This window comes from Neolamprologus multifasciatus, chromosome 17, assembly GCF_963576455.1.
Source record: "Neolamprologus multifasciatus chromosome 17, fNeoMul1.2, whole genome shotgun sequence".
NCBI lineage: Eukaryota > Metazoa > Chordata > Actinopteri > Cichliformes > Cichlidae > Neolamprologus > Neolamprologus multifasciatus.
In genome coordinates, this window is record NC_140455.1 from 8,223,790 (window position 1) to 8,245,824 (window position 22,035).

Genomic DNA, 22,035 nt, shown 5'->3' on the forward strand with positions numbered 1-22,035 from the left:
CATATTTGATTGGTTGGTTCCCGTGTTTCCTGTCTGTTGTTGTTTCACCTCCTCCGTCTCCTCTCCATCAGCCATCGCTATGAGCGGCGTGGACGACGTGCGTTCGGTGTTGGAGAACTACGCGCTGGAGGAAGACCCCATCGAGGCCTTCAAGCGGCGACAGGCTCAGCTGGCGCAGGTAGGAGGAGAAATCAAACGCACCTGTCTCAGGTTTCACCTGGAACAGCTCTGACTCTGTTTTCTCCGTCAGGAGGAGGAGCAGCGTCTGTCCGAGCTCTCCCAGCAGACGAAGCAGGGACTCTCCATCGGCTCCATCGCCTCGTGGTTTTGGCGCTCCAAGCAGCAATGAGCCCCCCAACAGTAACAATCTGTTCTTCTGAAATGTTCTCAGTTAAAATGAAGCTTCGATTTTCGTCTCTGTGCACGTGACAACGAAAGATTTGACGTAGTTCTCCGTCTGTGCACCAAAGCTGAGGATTTGCACTCAGTGACTGAAGTTCAGACTCATTTGCAGAGACTTGTTGTGATTGGTTAACTAGCTGATTAGTGTTTGGCGGCCAGGTGAGGCTCGTGAACTTCCTGTTTCACACCAGAAATGGAAAGTTCATTTCCATTTTAATGGTAAGCATCAGCCCCGCCCCCTCCTTCCATCAGACCGTGAGATTAAACCGTTAATGTTCTCCCAGATGTTCCCAGATGTTCCCAGATGATAAAAAACGCACCCACAAAAAAGACTCGTTGCTTCTGGAAAAGATCATCTTCCAAATGTTGGAGGTTTTCCTTTAATTAAACAACAAATTGTAGGTCAGCCAATGGTGTTGGAGATCTTTGTTAAAACTGATGGACAAACACAGAAAGAACCAGATTATGGAAGGACCATCAGGAAGTACCTGATTAATAACAGCTTCATTTTTCATCCCAAACTCACTGCCATCACTCTGAGGCTTCCAGCAGTCAAACTTCCATAAGAAGTAAAAGTTCACATTTAATGATCACATATCTAAGACGTTCCAACTAGGGCTGGGTATCGTCACTGATTTCTAGAATCGATTCAATTCCGATTCACAAGGTCCAGAATCGATTCGATCCACGATTCGATTTAATTCGATTCGATTCACTTCGATTTGAATATGGGAAATTTTGACAGTCAGAAATATTATAATTCAGATCAGTACATTTACATATTTTTGTATCTATAAAAAGGAAGCTGACACACGCAAGACTTTATCAAAGGTGTGAGCATCACAGCAGATGCCTTTGTGTCAAAGTAGCTGAAGATAAAACACAGAAACACATGAAGGTGATTTTTCCTGTTCTGGGATTTTATAAAAATATTCTGCAGTACATCAAAAACGAAAGAAAACCATTAATCAACATATGAACATTACCTCTGAAGTTACAGCGGTTTTATTAGAGACACGGCTAAGCATTTTGCATTTTGCATAATTTTAAAAAGTTTAAATTTGTTCAGCATTGAACGGCAGAAATTAGGTTTTCTTTTCGGAAGTATATAAAACGGAAAGAAAAAAAAAGTCGGCCGATAGCGCTGTAAACAAAGGTAGACTTGTGCGTAACAAGCAAGCGAATAATGCAGAAAACCATACAGAGAGAGAGAGAGAGAGAGAGAGAGCTGTGCATCATGGTAGAAGCAAAACAGTAAAAGTAAGAGTGAATACATGAAGATGTTTATGTGAAGCGTAGTTTGGATCTTCTTTTGCTGCTGGTTCGGTCAATATTGTTTGGAGAGACATCAAACTATCAGCTTTACATTTAGCGCATAAAGGGCGTGAACACAAAGCGCGGACCCGCCGACAGATCAGAATCAGCGGGCTGTCGGCTTTCAGCCCCGACTGTGAGAAATTCGACATCTAACTGATTCTGATCCGCGGGCTGCTCTGTGTGTTTAAGTCTTTGTGCAGAATCCGTGTTCCTGCTCTCATTTACTGTTTTAGCTGTTTGGTGGTTGTTGAAATTTTGTGAGATTTCACCTGAGATTCTGGCATTTCGGGCAAAATAAATTTATATTAAAAAATCGATTCAGGATTTTAATGAATTGATTTTACGTAATCCAAGCCAGAATCGATTTTAATCGATAAATCGATTATAAAAACCCACCCCTAGTTCCAACAGCATCTCCACCCACGCTGTCATCGCCTCAGCAGGTACTGTGCTGTGTTTTTCTGAGAAAGCTGAAAGTATTCAAGAGTTTACTGCATTTTTGACACTGCAACAGCTCCAGTGGGCCAGACTGGACCCCGAGCTGCTCGTTTGATTCCCCGATCTGAGAAAGCTCACATAAGAGCGGCGATAAAAGGGCAGACAGACGAAGAAGAACACGTGGTGTGGTGGAAATGTTCACAAACACAAAGTCTGGCTTCGTTTGCACTGATGTGAGCCGCGGCTCGTTTCTGAGTGCAGGCTGGGAGGTTTGGGACCTAAATGTGCTTTCACTCAGTGTGGAGGTGTGAACCTGGGAACGCCGAGGCTGCCGCAGAGCTTTATGACTCCTCCATTTGCCTCACAGCAGCTCACGGCTGTTCAGCTGTCACACGCTAACAGAAGGCAGCAGACTGCAGCCCAAAAACACGAAACCAGCTCAGGTGTCGCATTTACACTGAAACACACTTTACTTACACCGTGGGATCATTTCAACATTTTATTATCAATATGACAGCGAAATATCTCCTAAAGGTAAAACTACTCACAAGACAAGCGCTCAAGTAAAGTATAAACAGTAAAATAAAACAAAGATAATAATTTAAATGACAGTTAAAAACAAACAAACAGGAGAAATATTTAAAGTAAGAAAATTAAATGAAAATTTTGAGTCTAAAAGTAAGAAAAAAAGAAAAAACTCTTTAAAAATATAAGAAAATATAAAAAATATTTAAAAAATATAAATTAAATATTTAAAAAAACGGAGTAAAAACGTCGACAGTAGAATAAAATGTTTCAGAGACTAAATTATGATCCCATAAATTCAGTAAACTATAAAATTAACTAAATGAACCTTTAAACAAATAAAAAATGTAACTTTGTTCGTGTGGGCGGGGCTAACACAGTCCCTGATTGATCTGTCATTTACCTGCCTGCTCCTTCAGGACCCCCCCCAGACTAGCCCCCTCCTCCTGATGCAGATCGTTTGTTTATCTGCGCATGTCTGCTCAGGTGTCAGACTTGACTCCTCGCTCACGCACCCAGCTGTTCACACCTGAGACTTTCCCACGGCCTGCCTCCCCCCGGACACCTCCTTTATCCTCCTCGCGGGCGGCACACGCCATGTGTCGTCTCACCTGAACAAAAGCTCGTGCCGCCTCTCGTCGGGCCATTTGGGCGCGTGTTGGAGGACAAAAGGAGGCGATGGAGGTGCGAAGCCTTTCAGCTCCTTCCGACGGCAGTAAAACCTCCTCAGGAGGAGGAGCAGAGCTCGGGCTGATGGAGCGCTGGGCCTCCTCTTCCTCACTTCAGAGACACAGACACACGAGGAAACCTGCTGACCTTTAACCTCTGACTCTCGCTCAATTTAAACGAAGCTTTACCTGCGATGCTGTGACGCAGGCTGTCAGAGTCCGCGGCGTTTCACCTGATCAATAAAGCTTTGAACAAAAGCAGCAACTGAGGCTCACCTGCATCAACCTGTCGCTCCCGTGCGCAGGGGCACGCGCACATACTCATTTGGAGGAGGCGAAGCGCGTGGCGCGCGTGTGTCTGAGCAGGAGGGGGGAGGTCTGATCGATAAGCAGATGGCGCGCGATTGAATATGTGCATATTGTCCGCTGATGCTTCCTGCTGGTGTGTGCACGCGCCCTCACTCCCCGGGGTGCCGACGCTGCACGCGCTCATCAGGTAAAAAAGACGCTCTAAAGCTCGAAACGCGCCACAATAAACGGAGGCCATTTTTCAGAATTTCATTAATAAATCACACACACACACACACTGTCAGCATACTTTATTAATCCCTGAGGAAATTATGTGGGTGCAGTTGCTGCAGCACAGTAACAAAAACTATTTAACAATATGTCAGGATATAATGAAGAGCACAATATATAAAAATCAACAAATAATAAGTATCCAGGGTTGGCAGATGTGATTATAAGTAAATATCTCGAAAGTTGACAGAAACATTACAGAATAAGAGAAAGAGAGTAACTATGGCAGTGTTTACAGTGTGTTGGGGGAGGAGTTGTACAGGGGGTCACGGGCAGGAATGATGTCCTGTGTCGGTCAGTGGTGCTTTTTGGTGACCTCAGTCTCTCACTGAACGAGCTCCTGTGGCTGACCAACACGCCATGGAGTGGGTGAGAGGGGGTGTCCAACATTGTCTTTATCTTGGACAACATTCGCCTCTCCGACACTTTGAGGGAGTCCAGCTCCGTCCCCACAACATTACTGGCCTTGTGGATCAGTTTATTGAGTCTGTTAACATCAGCAAACCTCCGCCTGCTGCCCCAGCATGCAACAGCACAGAGGACTGACCAAAACAGACTCATAGAAAACCCAGAGCGTAGTTCGACAGATGTTAAAGGACCTCAGCCGCCTCAGAAAACAGAGATGACTCTGGCCCTTCCTGTAAAGTGTAGCAGCGTTTTTAACCCAGTCCAGTTTATTGTCCTGTGTACTCCGAGGCATTTATAGTCGTCCACGATGTCCACGTTGACCCTGTGGATTGAAATGGGGTCATGGGTTTCCTGGTCTTCCTAAAATCCACAATCAGTTCCTTGGTCTTTGCCACGTTGAGCTGCAGATGATTCTGCTCGCACCACGTGACGAAGGAGTCGACCACAGCCCGGTGCTCCGACTCATCAGCCCTCCTGATGCATCCATGCATCCAACACAAACACTGCATGAAGCTGACGTGTGTCCGGCGTCAGGCGGCTGCTTCAGGACTGAGACTCCAATGTTTAAACATGCATTCGTGCACTGAAGCGCTTCCTCTCTTTCTAGCAGATTCAATAAGTTATGTGAGAATGTGGTTTGAGCAGTTTTCACCTGCATGTCGATCACCTGCAGCTCTGATTGGATGTTTCTGCACATGCTCCTTGAGCTTCACGAGCAGCACTGAGCTCCCTGCTTAAACAGCACGAGGTGATGTGAGGGGCAGAGCTGTGACACGTTGTGTTTTTGCACATGTGTGAAACCAAACGGCAGAACTGTTTCTGTTGGACTCGGATCTGCAGCCGAGTCAGAAGTTTCTGCAAACGTGTTTTAGGGTTTGGCAAAAACTGCACTTGATTCTTTAAAGGAGACGTCGTGCTGTGGTCTGAGGAGAAGATCAGACCTTCACCCTGAAGCCTGCACAGCTGGAAAAAGGATGCTCTGACTTTCAGCTCTTCCTCCTGTTCTTCCTCAGTGACATCACATGGGCTGGGGTCATGTGACCGGTTTATGTGTCATCCAGTTTACAGCTCGGAGGAGTTTTCACGCCTCCTTCTTGTTTCTCTGAGACTCTGCCGACTCGTCTCGAGCCAAACATCTGTTGTTGTTGGTTTATATTATAGAATCCATCCCTGCGACACACACACACACGCACACACACACACACACACACACACACACACACACACACACACAGACAATAGGGTGTGATGAAGCGTGCCTCGTGCCAGGAAGGAGGGGGCTGAATTCAGGACCAGCAGAGGCACGCGCTGCCCTCATTCAAATACAAATGGTGGAGGTGGGGGTTTGGGTGGTGGGGGTGGCAGCCCAACAAAAGCTACAGCTCATCAGCATGAGCGCCTCCTCCTCCTCATACACCTGAGGTGAAGGGGAGGCCTGAGCTCGGTGTTTCGGTCCATTCGCTGAACATTTTCCTGCAGCTGAGCTGAAGCTGAGCTGAGAGTCTTTATTTCCACAGCTGACAGCAGAAATCTTTATGGAAGTTCTCGTCAAACCTGTGAGCTCGACGCTCCGCAGTCGCTCTGAGATCAGCTTTGTTCTTCTAAATTTAACCAGAGTAACTTTCAAAAGTCACCTGAAAGCTCCACAGCTGGTTTAAAGTTCTCTCTGTAGATTAGACCCCACCACCACCAGCACCACCACCACCACCACCACCAGCACCACCACCAGCACCAGCAGCACCAGCACCAGCACCACCAGCAGCAGCTGTTTAGCTGCAAACAGAACACGGCCAACTGAAAACTGGCACCTTCACAGCAACGCAGCAACAACAGCTCTGATTGGTTAAAACTCTGTGTGCATTTAAACACCCAGTGAGCTCAGGGCTCAGGCATCACCAGGAATACATGAATGAATGAATGAATGCAGCCTTATTTACTCTCATGTGTTGACACTGTACGCAGAGAGTTTATGGCTCGACATCAGTGAAGCTCCACGGCCTGAAGGTGGGTCATTATCATACAGCTCAGACCCCAACACACACACACACACACACACACACACACACACACACACACACTAAGGTGCATGTAATCTAGATTGAAATCTCATTTGTTGAAGTGTGTGTGAGGCGTGCCTCAGCTACGGCAGCCTGGAGGCGCAAAAGCGGAGGAACGAGGAGCTTGTTTCAGACAGCAGCTCCGAGACTGCAGCTGAGGGCGAGTGTTAGATAAAGAAAGCTTATTATGAACTGTGGATCATGCAGAGCTGCTGTAGTGCAAGAGTAGAAATATGTCAGCAGAGATCCCTGTAAATGATTCTTTTGTTTGGTTTAAGTTCGCCTCATTGCTTATGGTGATCTAAATCTAAATAATGACGTCACTCTGTCGCCCTGTGACGTGTGACACCGACCTCAAGAACAGCGAGTATAACTGGGCTGCCCCGATGGGTAAAAAGCAAACCAGTGATGAGAAAGAAGCAAAACTCCAAACGGGACAAAGCAGCTGTGCGTGTGACGGACAGCTGGACTGGACTTTAAACTAAACTGTATGTATGAGACTGAGCCACAGCTCGATCACAGAAACGTGGAAAGTGCTTTAGTTTGTGCAGATCAGATGAATCACTGAACACAAATTCTCAGTGATTGATTTCTTTTTGTAACCTGTGCAGTCGCTGCAGATTAAAGACTGCAGATTAAAGACTGCAGATTAAAGACTGCAGATATCTTTAATCTGCAAATATAAAAAACTGTGAAAAACATCAGTGGCTGAAAATTCCGGACAAACAGCTGGATTTGTTGGTTTTATTGATTTCAGCAGCTCTAAATCAAACAATAAAAGTTTTAAACTCAACCTCTGAATATAAAAATCTCAGGCCACGTGTCAGGATAAGTTACCATGGTGATTTAATCCTGTCACACTAAGAACTTCAGAGGACCGCGTTCAGGTTCTTCTGGGGACTTCAAAACCACCCGCCATAATTTCAGTCTTCCTCCCCACTCGTGGGACGGCACGCGACAGGAGAGGCGCGTGTGGTAGTTTCACTTCCACAGCACATTTCACTGCCTCAGCGCGCTGACCGCAGAAGGTAAATACCTGCGGACACTTTGTGACGTCACAGAGGCAGTAAAAGCAGCGCCTCCGTCGTGAGCGTTTGGCTCCTGGCACTTTGCTGCGTAATTGCACCATCAGCTGGTGAAAGCCAATCAAAGCATGCCCCCCTCAGCCCCCGTCCCTCGGGACATCGTCACACAGAGTGTTGAAAATCTGTTTAATCTGAGTGGCTCAAGCTTCGTGTTCTGGAGAAAAGAAGCGCGTGAAAAATAAAAAGTTAAAAGAACGCGTAAAGCGTGCGTAACGGCGCGCGGCGTGGGGAGTTTCACTCGCTGCTGCTTTTGTTTTTCTTTCGTTCTAAACTCATTTCACAGAAACATCAGGCCCACAGCAGCCCTCCCTCCTTGCGGCCGACGCACCTCCCTCCTGCCCTCCTCCTGAGGTATAAAGGAGGTGGGAGGGCAGCTGCGGTCCAGAGTTCAGTGCGGAGCGGATTAAACTTTGTCTCAGTTCGGGTGGCACACCGCGGACACGCGCACACTGCCCGCTCTTTCTAAAGGTTTTTCTTCGTCTCTCCGTTTGATTTTGGATCCTTTGGACTTTACGCACTGGACCTGTGGACGCGCCATGGCACGCTCGCTGCTGCCGTGTCTCCTGCTGCTCGCCTCGGCACAGACGGTGAGTGACAGCGCTCACGGGACCCACGGGGGCGTGGGGCTTTGTTGATGCTTTTGTTAAACTGTTGTGTTACGTGTTTCGGACACGCTGCAGAAACCGCGCGCGTCGGGTTTGTGATGCAGACGTGCGCCGTTTTGCGGTGATGATTTCGTGTGCGTCTTAGCACCAGGTGACCCCTCTCCTCTCTTTGCCCCCTCAGGCTCTTACCGCCGGAGTTTTCGAGCTCAAGATCGACTCCTTCACCAGCTCCAGCGGCATCTGTGGCCGAACGTCTGAGGGCTGCCTGATGTTTTTCCGCGTGTGCCTCAAAAACTCGCAGAACGTTATTAACCCGGAGCCGCCGTGCACGTACGGCGACGCGCTCACGGATGTCTTCGACGCCGACTCCAACTCCATCTCCGAGAGCGAGCCCATAAGAGTGCCGTTTCCCTTCAAGTGGCCGGTAAGTGACGACAGTCACGCGTGTTTCAGGCGTGACAGCAGCGCAGCGAAAACACTAAAGGAGTTTTTTCTTTATTGCTCTTGAAATCTGAAAGAGTTTCAGCCACAAACATCCAGAGAAGAAGAAACTTTTCAAACAAAGCAAACTCAAACGTGCCGTTTCCCTCCACGTCTACTAACATCTGACTAACTGAGATGTTTCCTTTCAGGGGACCTTCTCTCTGATCATTGAAGCCTGGAAGGCGGACGCTCCAGGACGCTCCACAGGTAAACTCCCGACGCATCGCCGCCGGCTCACCGGCAGGTGGCGACAGCTCACACAAGCAGGCCTCATGCTCACAGCTCATCTTCCCGCACAGAGAATCCACTCGTGATTCATACCTGTGAACATCAACGAGACACCTAAAACTATTATTTGTTAATGTTTAGCATCGCCACAGATGAACATAATTAAAAACACGATTGGTGTTTTTGTCTGATGATGATGATGATGATGATGATGATGAATTTCCAACCAGAGAATCAGAACAACCTGATCAGCCGGCTGGCCGCCCGCCACAAGCTGAGGGTTGGAGAGGACTGGACCAAGGGCGAGAACAGCAGCAACCAGAGCGAGCTGCGCTACTCCTACCACGTCGTGTGCAATGAGTTCTACCACGGGGAGGCCTGCTCCGCCTACTGCCGGCCACGCAACGACACCTTCGGCCACTACACCTGCGACAAGGAAGGGAAGATTAACTGCCTGGAGGGCTGGAAAGGAGAGTACTGCACAGAGGGTGAGTTTCCTCTGTGATGCTTTCAGCAATTCAACAGAAAGTGTCCTTTAAATTTTACGGCTGATGATCATTTGAGGAGATTCATTCGTGCCCCTCTCACTTACACCCAGAGTCACGCTGAGCAAAGCTGTTTTTAACGGCTTCAGTCTCACGAAAATATACGAAAAACGTTCAATGATGCAACAAAACTGGCTCCAAATCAGGAGCGAGCTCGTTTCCTTACAGTAGTGGCAGTAGTGCAACTCCTCCACCTGAGCTCCCTCCATTTTTATTCTAACGTTTCTCCTGCTGGGGGGCGGGTAGAGAATGGGACCCTTGGCGGCCTTGAAATTGTGAAGTCAAGCAGTTGTCAGTGCCACCGCTGGCCCCGGTGGCTGCAGCGGACAAAAAGAGATGTTAGAGCTTATGTCGTTTCCAGTGTGTGTGTGTGTGTGCGTGTGTGTGTGTGTGTGTGCGTGCATGTGTGTGTGTGTGCCTCTGAGGTCTGCTCCTTTTGTTTTGAGATCAACAATGGGCCCCTAGTCGGCCCCTGGCCCGCCCGCCTCTAAGGGGACACGCGCTGCAGCTTAATGTGTGCTGCCTTGCGTGAAAGGAGACAGCATGTGTTGCTTTTGTTGTGCGGGCCAGCTGCTTCGCTCAGCACTTAACAAGCACTTGTAGGGGAGCTGAGTGTGTGTGTGTGTGTGTGTGTGTTTATTCATTCAGTTTTAAGGCTTTCGGCAGGTCCAGGTTAAAGTGAGTCTCCAGGAAATTAAAGAAAGTTAACGTGATGTAAACGTGTGTGTTTAAGGAGGAGTCCCTGAGAGGGGTGAGGAGCTGTTTTGTCTCTCTCTCACACACACACACACACACACACACACACACACACACAGTCATGATAGTATTTCCTCCCTTCCCTCTCTTTCTTGCGTTCTTTGACCTTCCTCCTCCTGCCCTCTCTCTCCCTGCGTCCCTCCTCCTCCTCCTCCCATCAGCCATCTGTGCAGGGTGCAGCGAGCAGCATGGTTTCTGCAAGTCTCCGGGGGAGTGCGTGTGCCAGCAGGGCTGGCAGGGCAAGAGCTGCGACGAGTGCGTGCGACACCCCGGCTGCAAACACGGGACCTGTAAGCTGCCCTGGCAGTGCGACTGCAGGGAGGGCTGGGGCGGCCTGTACTGCGACCAAGGTGGGTTTAAACCTGCGGGGGCGTCGCCCTGGTGGGGTTAACGGGCAGCTGAGCGTTTCCTTTGCAGGTTCAAGCACACCCCCACCCCCACAATGATTTGTAACTTCTCCTTTTTCTGTGTATTGAAATAAATCCACAAACGTTCAGAGCTGCAAAAATTCACCCAGTTTGTCGGCAACGATTGAAACTTTCAGGAAAACAGTGACGTTTTCTGCCTGCACGTCAGCTGTTACCGTTACCACAGCGACGCATTTTAGCTGAAACTATGATTTGTTTCATAACTCTCATCGAACAGCAAGTAAAAACCAAAAGTGCTCTTTAAAGATGTTTTATTTTTAGTTTAAGGAAGTGCAGAGCTGTTTTTAACATCGTCTCTGATGCCGGAGGCATCTGACTGACTAAGATCAGATTCATTGGTCACTTATATCTTTAAATGACCTGATATGATGCAATTTATTCACAATATAGAAGAAGTTTGGGGCTGATATGAGATGAGGCTGCGATCTGCTTTTGGTTCAGCATCATTTATTTTCTGTTTCAAAGATTTTTTCCTGAAACGTCAGCAGACATCAAGTCAGCATTTCTGACCATCTTTAGAAATAAGGTTTAGTTTAATGAGCCAATAACAGTTTTTAAGTGACTGTAACAACGATTACTTTATACGCAGGTCCTTTAAAGTCGCGCACCGCAGCAGGTTAGCCACACAAATGTTGTGTTTCATGCACTTTGCTGCTGAACGTTCAGGTCAGATTGTTTCTGCTGTGACGCAGTGAAGAGTAATCATCAACACAAACTTTTGGCCACAGCGTTTTTTAAATCCCAGACCTGAGATCAGCTGGAAGCAGAGGTGCTGCCATGCACAGGTATGACCTCTGACCCTGCTCGTCTGCAGCATATCAATAGATTTAAAGGTTGAACACATTAAAGACAAATTTCCACATTTTTATGAGGGGATGTTTTTACGTGTGTCATCTGCATGCAGAAAAAGCCACATGTCCTGTGTTTGAATGAAGACGGTTATGTTGGGCCAGTGTAACCTAAACATGAACAATAAACATGTTTCTCCAGCTGGTTTAGGTCCAGACAGGGCAGTGGGAGGGTGGAGGTGGGTGGAGGTGGGTAATGTTCCCCTCAGACGTGACTGCTGGTGCCTGACTGGACATCCATGTGTGACGAGCTGGGAGAAAACCAGTCTCACTGTTGCTTCCATCGATGACACAGAGCCCAGAGGACACCGAGTCCTCTATGTGAACTTTTAACGGCAGGATTTGGCAGCCTGGGAATGAGGATCTGCTCCTCAGGAGCATCTGATCATTTCTAAAGTAAACCTTTAGGCAAAGGCACGAGGTCGACATGTTTGAGCTGAAGTTGTAGTCGTGATGCAGCGGAGCACCTCAGGGCGCCATCCTGAGTCCTTTTATTTTCCTTTTTTGTACATATCTTCACACACCGATCACTCGCATTGATCCAAGTCATCTAATAACAGCTCACATGACAAACAGTCAGCTCATTGGCTGTTGTCTGAAAACTTTCTGTCTTTTTTCCTCTACGTGCACCGCGCAGGGTTTACATGAATTGCATTCTGGTTATGAATAATTACTCTGAGATTTAATTTTAGCAAACGTGTCTTTTGATCTCCTCTTGGACAAGTTTTTGCTTTAACCTCTTAAGCCCCAAGCCTACCTGATCTCCTGCCTTTTGCCCCCGTATCAGGGGGCGTTGGGGCTTAAGAGGTTAAAGTGATCAAAAATGTTCAGGTACCTAAAACGTAACTACATGTTGCATTTCCGAACAGTAAAAAGTTGAATAAAATAAATAAATAACTGTCAGCTTAACCAAACCTCTCACCACCTTAGGGTTACCTGGATCTGTGTTTGAGATCTGCAGAGAAATATTAGCAGTAGAATAAATATTATTGTAAATGTTAAATTACCTGCCTGCTGCTGTCGTGGTTAATGCGACAGTTTCTACGTCAGCTGGTTTTAGAAACGTGTTGTTTAATGTATGTTTCACTCCATCTGTTGCTGCAGAGACAATGATTAATTAATGATATTTTCATCACATACTCCACATGTCTCCTTCTGGGTCCATTAGTAAGTGTGATGTAACCAGCAGCAATTCTTCCAATCTACATAAGACTGACATATTTCATAGTTAATGGTCTTAAGTTTTCCTGCTTACGACCAATGTGTTCATTCATTTTTTTTTTACTAGTTTCAGCATGTGCTGTAATGTGGTAAGGGTTAAAGCTTACAGATACATGTTTTAAATGTGGCCTTGTTGCAGTACAGTTCCTTTTGATGATCTAATTTACTGATTGGGTCTGCCTCCCATGAATCCTCATATCAATGCAGTTAACACAGCAATGCCAAACAGCAGTGATGTTTTCATGCCGTGTCAAAAAAGAGCAGTTAATTATGTTGCATGGGAAGGTGAATTTATGAGTGTTTTATAGCTTAATGTGATTTTCTAACTTCGGAGGGCTTCGATCATGAGTCAGCAGAATTACTGGCCTGGTGTCTTGCTAATAGACAGATGAAGGGCTGGTATGGAAGAACTAACGTTTCTCTCATTGTTAGCAGTCAGCCCTGCAGCACAGCATCTCACTTGAGCTGTCAGACTGTCAGGCTGTGGTCTGCAGCCAAAGAAGGCACAGGATTCATATCGTTCTCAGCCAAACTGCATTACCACGCAAACTTTTCCTTTGACTTTCATGGCCACGAAATAGTAATGATTATGGATGACTCAACAGAATAGTCTTATTTCAAAACTTCTGCAGGGAAAAGAGAGATAGGAAGACACAACAGGAGAAGTGAGCTTGCTCTAAAAGGCTTTAGGAAAAGATCAATTGTAGCTCAGTTCCGTTCAATGACAGCATAAGTTGTTCTGGTATCAGTTTAGTAGCTGGAGTTTAGCTTAGCAGTTACCTCGACTGTGCCAAAGAACACAGAGGGGACTTAAAGAGGTATGCTTTGGTTTGTCTGGGCAAGTTCATGATTTTGTGGATTATTTGGGGCCATCTTTAGGAATGGCGACATGCTGACCTCTCATATCGCATGTAGTGATTAACTGTGGAGAGGCACATATTTAACTGAACCAACTAAAGTCCACTGAATTTAAATTTCTAAATGAACTGAATACATAAAATTACAACTAAGTATGATGTACAAAAATGAGTGGGCTCGGTAGTAGGTTGGTTGGCAAACAAGCTTTTGGGCCTCTCTGTGTGGAGTTTGCATCTTCTCCCCATATCTGTGTGGCCTTTCTCCAGGTACTCTGGTCTTCACACTGTCTCAAGAACATCCATGTTAGGTTAACTGGTGATTCTAAACAGGCTGTGAGGAAAGAATGTGATTGTAAATGTGATTGTTTTTCTGTCTCCATGTCACTAGTCCAGGGTGTACACTGGAACATATAGTGGATAAGTGAAAGAGAATTTTTGGATGCCTGCAAGGAAAGTTGCCACTTGCTTCATAATGCAATGCATATTTTTTGTCAGTAAATACTCTTTTGTAATTTGTTTTTTCAACTCTCTCACACACATACACACACCTGCAGCCTCTGCACCAAATGGCTCTCCACAGTTTATTCTCAGCATCCAAAAACTTATCAGAGCCACAAGAGCTTCATGTGAGTTCCTCTGTTAATTTTGCTCAAATTAAATGTGGTAAAAACGTAACTTCTTGAATGTGATATCCCGTGGATATGTCTGGTGCTTCAGCGGGAATGTCTTCACTGCATGTGTTCAACCATGCAACATACTCTGAACCACAGAAAGTCAGAGAAAAACACTGGGGGTTACCAGTTTAGGGTACATCCCCTGGGCACCATGAATGTCCACACAAAATCATGGCAGTATGTCTAACAGTTTTTGTGGTATTTATGTCTAATCAACGTGGTGTATCCACAAATTGGCATTGCCACTTCTAGAACTGAAAGTATTTTTTTCTCTTTTCCAGGAGAAATACTTCTAACCACTTTTATAGTTGACACAACAATTCTCAACATTGCTGACATATTTTTTCAGTCACTGTGACACAGAGATGACAAGACCCAAAACAAATGGTGCAGTGTGACAGTGCGAGGTCATACATGTGACATGTCACTCAGAAATTTCAGCCTGTCGCTATTCTGTGCAGGAGATAAATTAATGTTCCTGAGTCTGAAACGGTTTGCTGCTCTTCACCTGCTAACACTGCAGCCTCAGAGAAACATTTTAAATATCATGCATGGCTTGTTTCTTATTGCAAGCACAACATATGCAGCTTTTCTAAGTGTCTGCCTGCTGCTTCTTTATTTCTTTCTACACATACATGTGGGACCAGACAGAATCTTTACTTGTAGGACACCTTTTCATGTTTTAATCATCTTTGCTCAGATTGTGTCTCTGAGCATGTCAGAAACCTAAAAGGGTACAGATTTGAACGCAATACCTGTCTTCCTATGAGATATCCAATAACAAATTCAACAATATCTATGTAAAAGCAGTCTGGATTTATGTTCATGCATTACAGCCAAAACAAACAAAAACAAACCTTTTCTGGGGTAATTTTTGCAGGTATCACAAAAATTATTATTACAAATTATGTATAATTTCATTTTCTTTAATTTAGCACTTTGATGAACCTTTTTGTTTTGATCACACACAGTTTCAACAGTCAAACAAAATGCAGTGTAAGGAAGATTTCTGGTGAAAGCTCTTTAGCAAAAGACTGTATTTCCCTCCCTCCTGAAGTATCATGACATGTAGGTAGAAAGGACCCAAATGCAGACGACTTAAACAAAAAACTGACCTTTACTGAGGTGAAGCAAATAACTCCAGGAGGAAATACAGAAGGTGTAAAAACAAAAACTTAATGAGGAAGGAAGAGATAACGGTATTATTCAGGAAACAGAGGCTTTAAATAGACACACGAAGGAATTGAGAGAAGCTGAAACTAATAAAAAAAAAAACAGATAAGGAAGTGAAAGTAAATACAAATCACAAGAGACGAATGATGATCAAAAATAAAGAAGGAAGCAAATAACTGGAAAGATTGAGTATAGAGAACTTGACATATGAGTGGGAACAAGGGCTCATAAAAAAACAGATTGTAAGCAAGATTCAAAAACTAATGACAACTTTAAAGAAAGTATACAAGAAAATATTAAATAATCAAAACCTGCAACGAAGAAATAAGAGACACTAATAAATATAAAGACATTAAACCTAGAAGCATAATGAATTCCAATACACATAACAACAGCAACTAAGCACTAGAGCTAAATACTAAGGAAAATACAAAGATACAAAAAATAAAACAAACAAATAGTGAACATGTTCAAGAACTCAAAAGCTTTCGGTCAGACCCAGGACCACGACAAAGTATTTAACTTGATCTTTCTTATCTGTCATTTATTAAAACGTTAGATACCACTCAGTATTCAATATCTGGAACTGAAGTGTTTTGGATGCCTAAAACTAACTAGATAGGGAGCTGTACTCTTGTTGCAAACACTGGTCTCTGATATTATAGTTGTATGTTTTACATACTTACCATCCACTCCAACAACTGTGTTATCTCTGATACAGTTTATAAATGCCAGACTTCCTTATTATTCACAAGGTAATCCGGCACAAAATAGAAGAAAAAGAATACTTAATTAAAGTGTGCAAAATGATTTACTAATGTTTTTGACACTCAGTCTACTACTAATTGCACCAATATTTAGTGCAGAAAAAAGCATGTCTTGGTTTTTGCACTTCATATTGAAATGGACTGATGCTGATACTGATGGTGCTTGTGTTTAGAAAGTGGTGCAATTAATCACACCTATTAGCGCTATTCAGGGGTTGCGCTCATACTATTTTACTTAGATTAGTAAATCTGGCAAAAGTACTGCATATAAAGATGCCAATTGTTGCAACACACAGTGAGTAAAAGTTGCCAACACTCAGCTCTCTGGTATTAACATTAGCACATAAACTATGCACTGGGAGCTTCATGGCAAAGGAGCTGGGTCTGTAGGTGTTATGTGTTTGATTTGGGAGAGGCGTGAGTTTCTCAAAATGGGCTCATTGAGTCAGCACGGATAAGATCTTGGAGAGGCTACGGCTGCTGTGAATACTCAGAATAAGATCTCTGACTGCAGACTGGATACATCTCGGAAGGGCTAGCTCGGAATAACATCTCTGGGCGCAAATTGGATGAAATCCCGGGGAGGCACACTGCCGTGAGTTCTCAGAAATTGGCTCCTTGAGCACAAGAAATTACAACATCACAGAACGCAAGTATGGCGAAGCTCACGGCTCTCCAACAGGAGATTGAGAGACCAGTGTTGTACTGTAGAACTGCTTTGAAATTCATATGAGCTGTTCGCACTAAAGTAAAAAATACCATCACTTATGCGGATACCCCCTTTGGCGCCAGCTGCAAGGCCGGAGCTGAACAAAACACCCTGATAACAACTGTGTTTAGTCTGTTCCTTCCCATTCCCTACAAGGCCACCTGGGTTGGCTGGAAGACTGTTTACTTAGCCTGGCAGGGCGAAGGACACTGTCTCAGCTGAACTATGGACACACACACACATACATATACTGATACTGATAAGCACTCACTGATGCATCACCCTCCCTACCCCGGATCCAACGCCACCTCCAACGCTTAATCGGGTCAGTTGGAGGCGCAGTTGAAGATTGCAGCGGTCCCAGATCAGATGTACACACTGGAACTCTTTCCCATGTTGCTTGTCTGTGTTTATTGTGCTATGGTGTGTTGATATCTGTGCATTCCTGTATTATTCTTCTGTGTTACACATTTCGATGTTTTTTTTCCTCGCTACCTAGCCTGACCTGTCTCCCCAATGTGATGTTTGTGTATTGTATGTACGGTCGGCAAGGTCTGTCATCTCGGTTGTGGGCAAAAGACCTGCAACTGACAAATAAAGGCTATCTCATCATCATCATCTCTCATTTGTGGGTTTGCTGAGAGAAACAGTGTTCTTGAAACAGACTTATTCCACTTCTTTGTGGAAATTTACTAAGTGACAAAAACATACACTTAAATAATTAACGCTCAGAATTCAGGGACTCAAAATAATAAAGACTTATTTCAAGCATAGCTTTAGTTTACTTGTAATAGTGTTATATTAGGTTTCCGGTACTACAGGCTGTATCAGTGTTTGCATTATCATTCCACAATCAAATCCAGTTAGTCCTTCTGTCAGTTTAGTCCTCAGTAAAAGTTCTAAGCAAAACTTGAAGATGTTTTTTAGTCTAATACAGTTAGTAAGTGGCTGGGATTTCAAAGCATCTTATATATGATTGCTATATCACGTTATATCATGTTTGCCTGTGTTAATCAGTACTTTTTTCCCACCTCACAGCCACCTTTCAAATGTCACAGCAACTCCAAAGAAAATCAGACTTGCTTATTCAGAAATCTGATGATGTTCTACAGCACTCATGCCCTTTCGGCCATCATCTATATCTTGTTTAGTATCACTGTCTGCTTTAGACTAAGCTAGACGCAGGTGAAGCAGCATCAGAATGATATGAAATGTGTTAGGTTGCATGGGTTATATGTTGTTTCCATAAATAAATTTGCAAAGATTCACTGCTTAAAAAACAGCTGAAATCCCCAGTTATTGATGATGACTGTGCACATTTAGTGAAATAGAATCAGAATCCAGTCGCTCGGGCTTGAGTCCATGCTCACCCACTGTAGGTTGGCTCGAGCAAGTATCTGCTGAAGCAGGCACACACGAGACAACTGTACTGTTTCCTTGAAACCTCTGGAGTGTCACATGTATGCTTTTTGCCACAGTGGATGATGACACGAGGTTATTAGGCCAAGTCTCACTGCCAACTCGTCACATATGGATGCTTGCAGAGGACCCCTGGGTGCTGAATTTAAATGCACTGAGTAAGCATCATTTTAAGCAGCAGGGTTAATGTTGTGCAGCATAGTTTAACTCTAGGGAGTAAAAACTTTAGATTATTTAGCAAGTGAAAACAAACTCAAAATGCTAAGATTCCAAACAGGACACAAACTGCAGTCTCCTGACTGACAGACTTGTGATTTACTGCACATCTATTCTTCCAAACTACCAGTCTCTACTGTTTATGATGGGATTATTGACGTTTGTTGTCCAAGAGTTCATGCTGCCACATGAACAGCACAGTTTTATCCATTTGCTAGATTAGATTAGATGAAACTTTATTTAACCCTCGGGTGGGTTTCTCCAGGAAATTCAGCTTCCAGTAGCACAGAACCGACAGAAGTTGCATAATGTGAGCAGAAAAATACCATATATACACATATACACATACATAAATAAAGATACATATATAAATACAGAGTATATAATAGGGATGAATAGAATAAATAGGAATAAGAATATACAAGGGAATTGCACATGTCAACTATTGTGAGTCTATTGCACCGTTGGATATTAACACAAAAATATTGCACAGTGAAAAAGGCACTATAGATTAGTTGTTCCCGCCCTCCTTTGTATCCCTGTTTCCCCTCCCTCTCCCCTCCAGCAAGGAATTAAACATAGCCATGACAGTAGTTGCACGCCTTTCTTTGTACCTTTATATTACTTTGTTTTGTTAAAATAACGACCTGCATAAGAAATACGTTTGTAATATAATGGGTCATTAAATTAGTCTGCTTTGCTAACCTAATTGACTAAGATATTCATTGATTATTTTGCTAGCTATACCTAGGCTAAAACTTTAGTCTGCTAACAAGCTAAAGCTAGCTAGCTACGTGTAACTTAGCTACACTACGTAATTGCTGTTCAAAATGAGAAGTTAGAAAAAGCTCTTTAGCATAACTAGCAAAATCCACATCCATAAGGTGGGAAACAACAGCTTTTTCAAATTCTTTACTCAGTATTTAGTGGTGAGTCAAAACAAAAGTCTATTTCAGACACAAATTCTGGTATCTGTTAAGTTATTTATGGATATGTGGGAGAAAAAGGCAGTTGGAGAATGTGGCTTACTTGCAGGGGGGTATAAATATATGATAGATATGAAAATCAAACAAGTTGGGATTTATAATAAATCTTTTTTTAAAACATAGATATTAATATTTGCTTTAGGTGTGACAATGTTGTGCAAAGGTTTGTTGAGATTTGGCTCACTTATTAAGGACACATAAACAAGGTTACGCGTAATATTAGTAAACTACGGAAAACATCCTGGCATTTTATACTGCATAGCTTATAATCTTATAGTGAGATTATACATTTCCTGAACACCTGTCATTCCCACTGTCATTTTATACTGCACAGCTTAATTATCTGTTCTTGAATCTTCATTTTTCTGTAGGTGAGAAACATGTTTACTGTTTCCTATGTTATGAAGGGCTTACAAGTCACTGCTGTCCATATGGGATCTGCATCAGTGCATCACGGCTTCAAAGAAAATGCCTGGATGTTTTCCTGTTTTCCGTAGTTGACTAATATTACTTTATTACTTTGTGCAACTGTATTTTTTTTTAAGTATTTCTGTTGTTTTAAAACACGGACTACTGAAAGAAATGACAGTTGTGATTATCCAATTTCTTGCACAGGGCTACCCAAAGTAAAGAATATTCTTCAGATTTCCGACAATAAATTCACCTGAGCTTGAATAGAAATGCACAAACTCTCAAGTACTTGCAGGGAAGAGCGGTTTTAGATGGAAAAGGCTTAGGTGGATATGACAGGCTATTCAAAACTGTCAACAGTCTCTGGTTTATAGTCTCAGGTAATGAAAATCCCTCTGTGCTTGAAATGAAGTACAATAATGTTGACAAAGTAATCTCAGAGGAAGCCTTGTTGTCATGGTCGGGAGACAGGACCAGGCATCTCTGAAGGGATTGTGAATAATTTATGCTGACTCTTCTTGCTGGTGGAAATCCATTAAAAAATGTTAGATTACACAGTGGTCATAGAAATGAGTGAACATTTGTAATGATCTAATAGTCAGGTGTTCTGGGGAAACGGCTTCCCTGTGAATAAATGACATATTAGTCACAGCCTCTGTCTTATAAGTACTTTAGTCATGAGGAGAACAGCAGCCCTCAGTTCTTCACTAAAGGGTTCTTCAGCATGACACATTCTGACAGACAGAAATATCGAGTCTGGGTCCTCCACCGAAGGGTAATCCTGTTCACTAATGTGTTCTTGCACTTCAAAAAACAACAGCTGTGAAGTAGCATTGGTAGATATACCAATTTAAACATAGGGAGCCACAACATTAAAATCACTGCACTGGTATTGTTTATATTTCTGACATATTTTAAAATTTGTCCTGGACCACTGAATCATGGAAAGAGGATCTCTGGTTTCTTTTGGCATCTTGCCTTTGGCAGTGAATCCTTTGGGTCTTAAAGGTTATCAGTTTAGAAGCCCAAGCATTTTGTGGCTGATTTGTTGCTAGAACTCGCTAGACACACTTGTAGTGTACGTACATCGGACAAAATGTCATGGATACCGCTTATAACTGATGATGAGAAACAGCATTTATGATGCTGTTCGTCATAAATGTATACGATCATACAAATAAAAGTATGTGTTACATATGTTGCAATAACAAGACTTTTTTCTGATATGGTTATATCTAGTATTTCTACTGAAATACCTGTTGGCATTAGTGCTGACTGAATTTTTTAAATAAATTGACATCACTAAGGTTCAGTATGCCAGCATTTGACCTTGTTCAGTAACATAGAAATTATTTATTTTCTGTGTTCATTGATTCAATATTTAAGATTCATCCTAGCAGCGTCAGTATTAAAGCAGAAAGCCAATGAAATTCTATAGTTCATATGCACAATTCACTGCTGCAAGTTGTAGTAATTGTGTACACGTTGTGTAATTGTGATCAATGTATCACAATCAGATTTTTTCCCCCTTTATTACTTTAAACCCTGTATTAATAGTCTGGTAAAATTTGTCCAGTGTTTCTTTAATAAGCATAACACTGATTATTTTAAAGACTGAATGAATATACTCAAACATTTGTCAGTATTTTATATACACTTTATATTACTACTGCAGAATTTACATTTTCTAATAATGTCCCGTGGACAAACTCTTGTCATAGTGTAGATCCTCTGATCATCAAAGCCATTCATAACATCAAAATAAGACCTTCACTTTATGATATAGTTTTTGCATTGTATCAATGACTCAACTGCAGGTACATGAGTCACTAATTCATATAAAATTTGAACTTTGATGTATTTCTTGTCCTTGATTTCCATAAACATTAGAGTGTATGAGGCGTGTAAACGTCTCTCTATGAAATCAAGCTGTCTTTATTGCCTGAAATAGTATTTTAAGGCCCCAAATCTATCCCCCAACCTAGGATTACATCTGTTTTGGGTATCGGGCAATCCACGTTTAACCTTTCAGGTGGGATGACACTATCATATGAGCAAAACACACTGAGATATTAGCCTATGAGACTGATTGAAATAGGCTAGTATAGATCACCTTTTCTAGTCTTACTGACCATACAAAGCATCGTACATTATGTGCCTCACTTACACAGCTCTAAACTCTTAATCTCTAATCTGTACTTTCCTTTAGGCTAACTGTTTTGGAAGAGTG

The 22,035-nt window shown here is 43.3% G+C and overlaps 2 protein-coding genes across 6 annotated transcripts in view; both read left to right on the top strand.

The window, feature by feature from the left end:
- Nucleotides 1-2,865, top strand: part of LOC146498886 (mitochondrial import inner membrane translocase subunit TIM50-like) — a 30,890-nt gene extending 28,025 nt beyond the window's left edge. For both annotated transcript variants that reach the window (XM_085138857.1, XM_085138858.1), the window contains exons 10-11: nt 72-178; nt 251-2,865. In XM_085138857.1, the coding sequence (XP_084994983.1) occupies nt 72-178; nt 251-349 (206 nt within the window). In that variant the 3' untranslated portion in view covers nt 350-2,865. The remainder of the gene's footprint in view (nt 1-71; nt 179-250) is intronic.
- A 2,828-nt stretch (nt 2,866-5,693) lies between these two features.
- Nucleotides 5,694-22,035, top strand: part of LOC146498889 (delta-like protein C) — a 60,374-nt gene continuing 44,032 nt past the window's right edge. For 3 of the 4 annotated variants that reach the window (XR_014870395.1, XM_085138854.1, XM_085138853.1), the window contains exons 1-5: nt 5,694-8,066; nt 8,266-8,508; nt 8,717-8,774; nt 9,026-9,283; nt 10,258-10,446. Coding sequence is in view for 3 of the 4 variants with exons in the window: in XM_085138854.1 (XP_084994980.1) it covers nt 8,016-8,066; nt 8,266-8,508; nt 8,717-8,774; nt 9,026-9,283; nt 10,258-10,446 (799 nt within the window). In the remaining variant the exon portion in view is untranslated. The remainder of the gene's footprint in view (nt 8,067-8,265; nt 8,509-8,716; nt 8,775-9,025; nt 9,284-10,257; nt 10,447-22,035) is intronic. The other variant, XM_085138855.1, reaches the window with a different exon arrangement.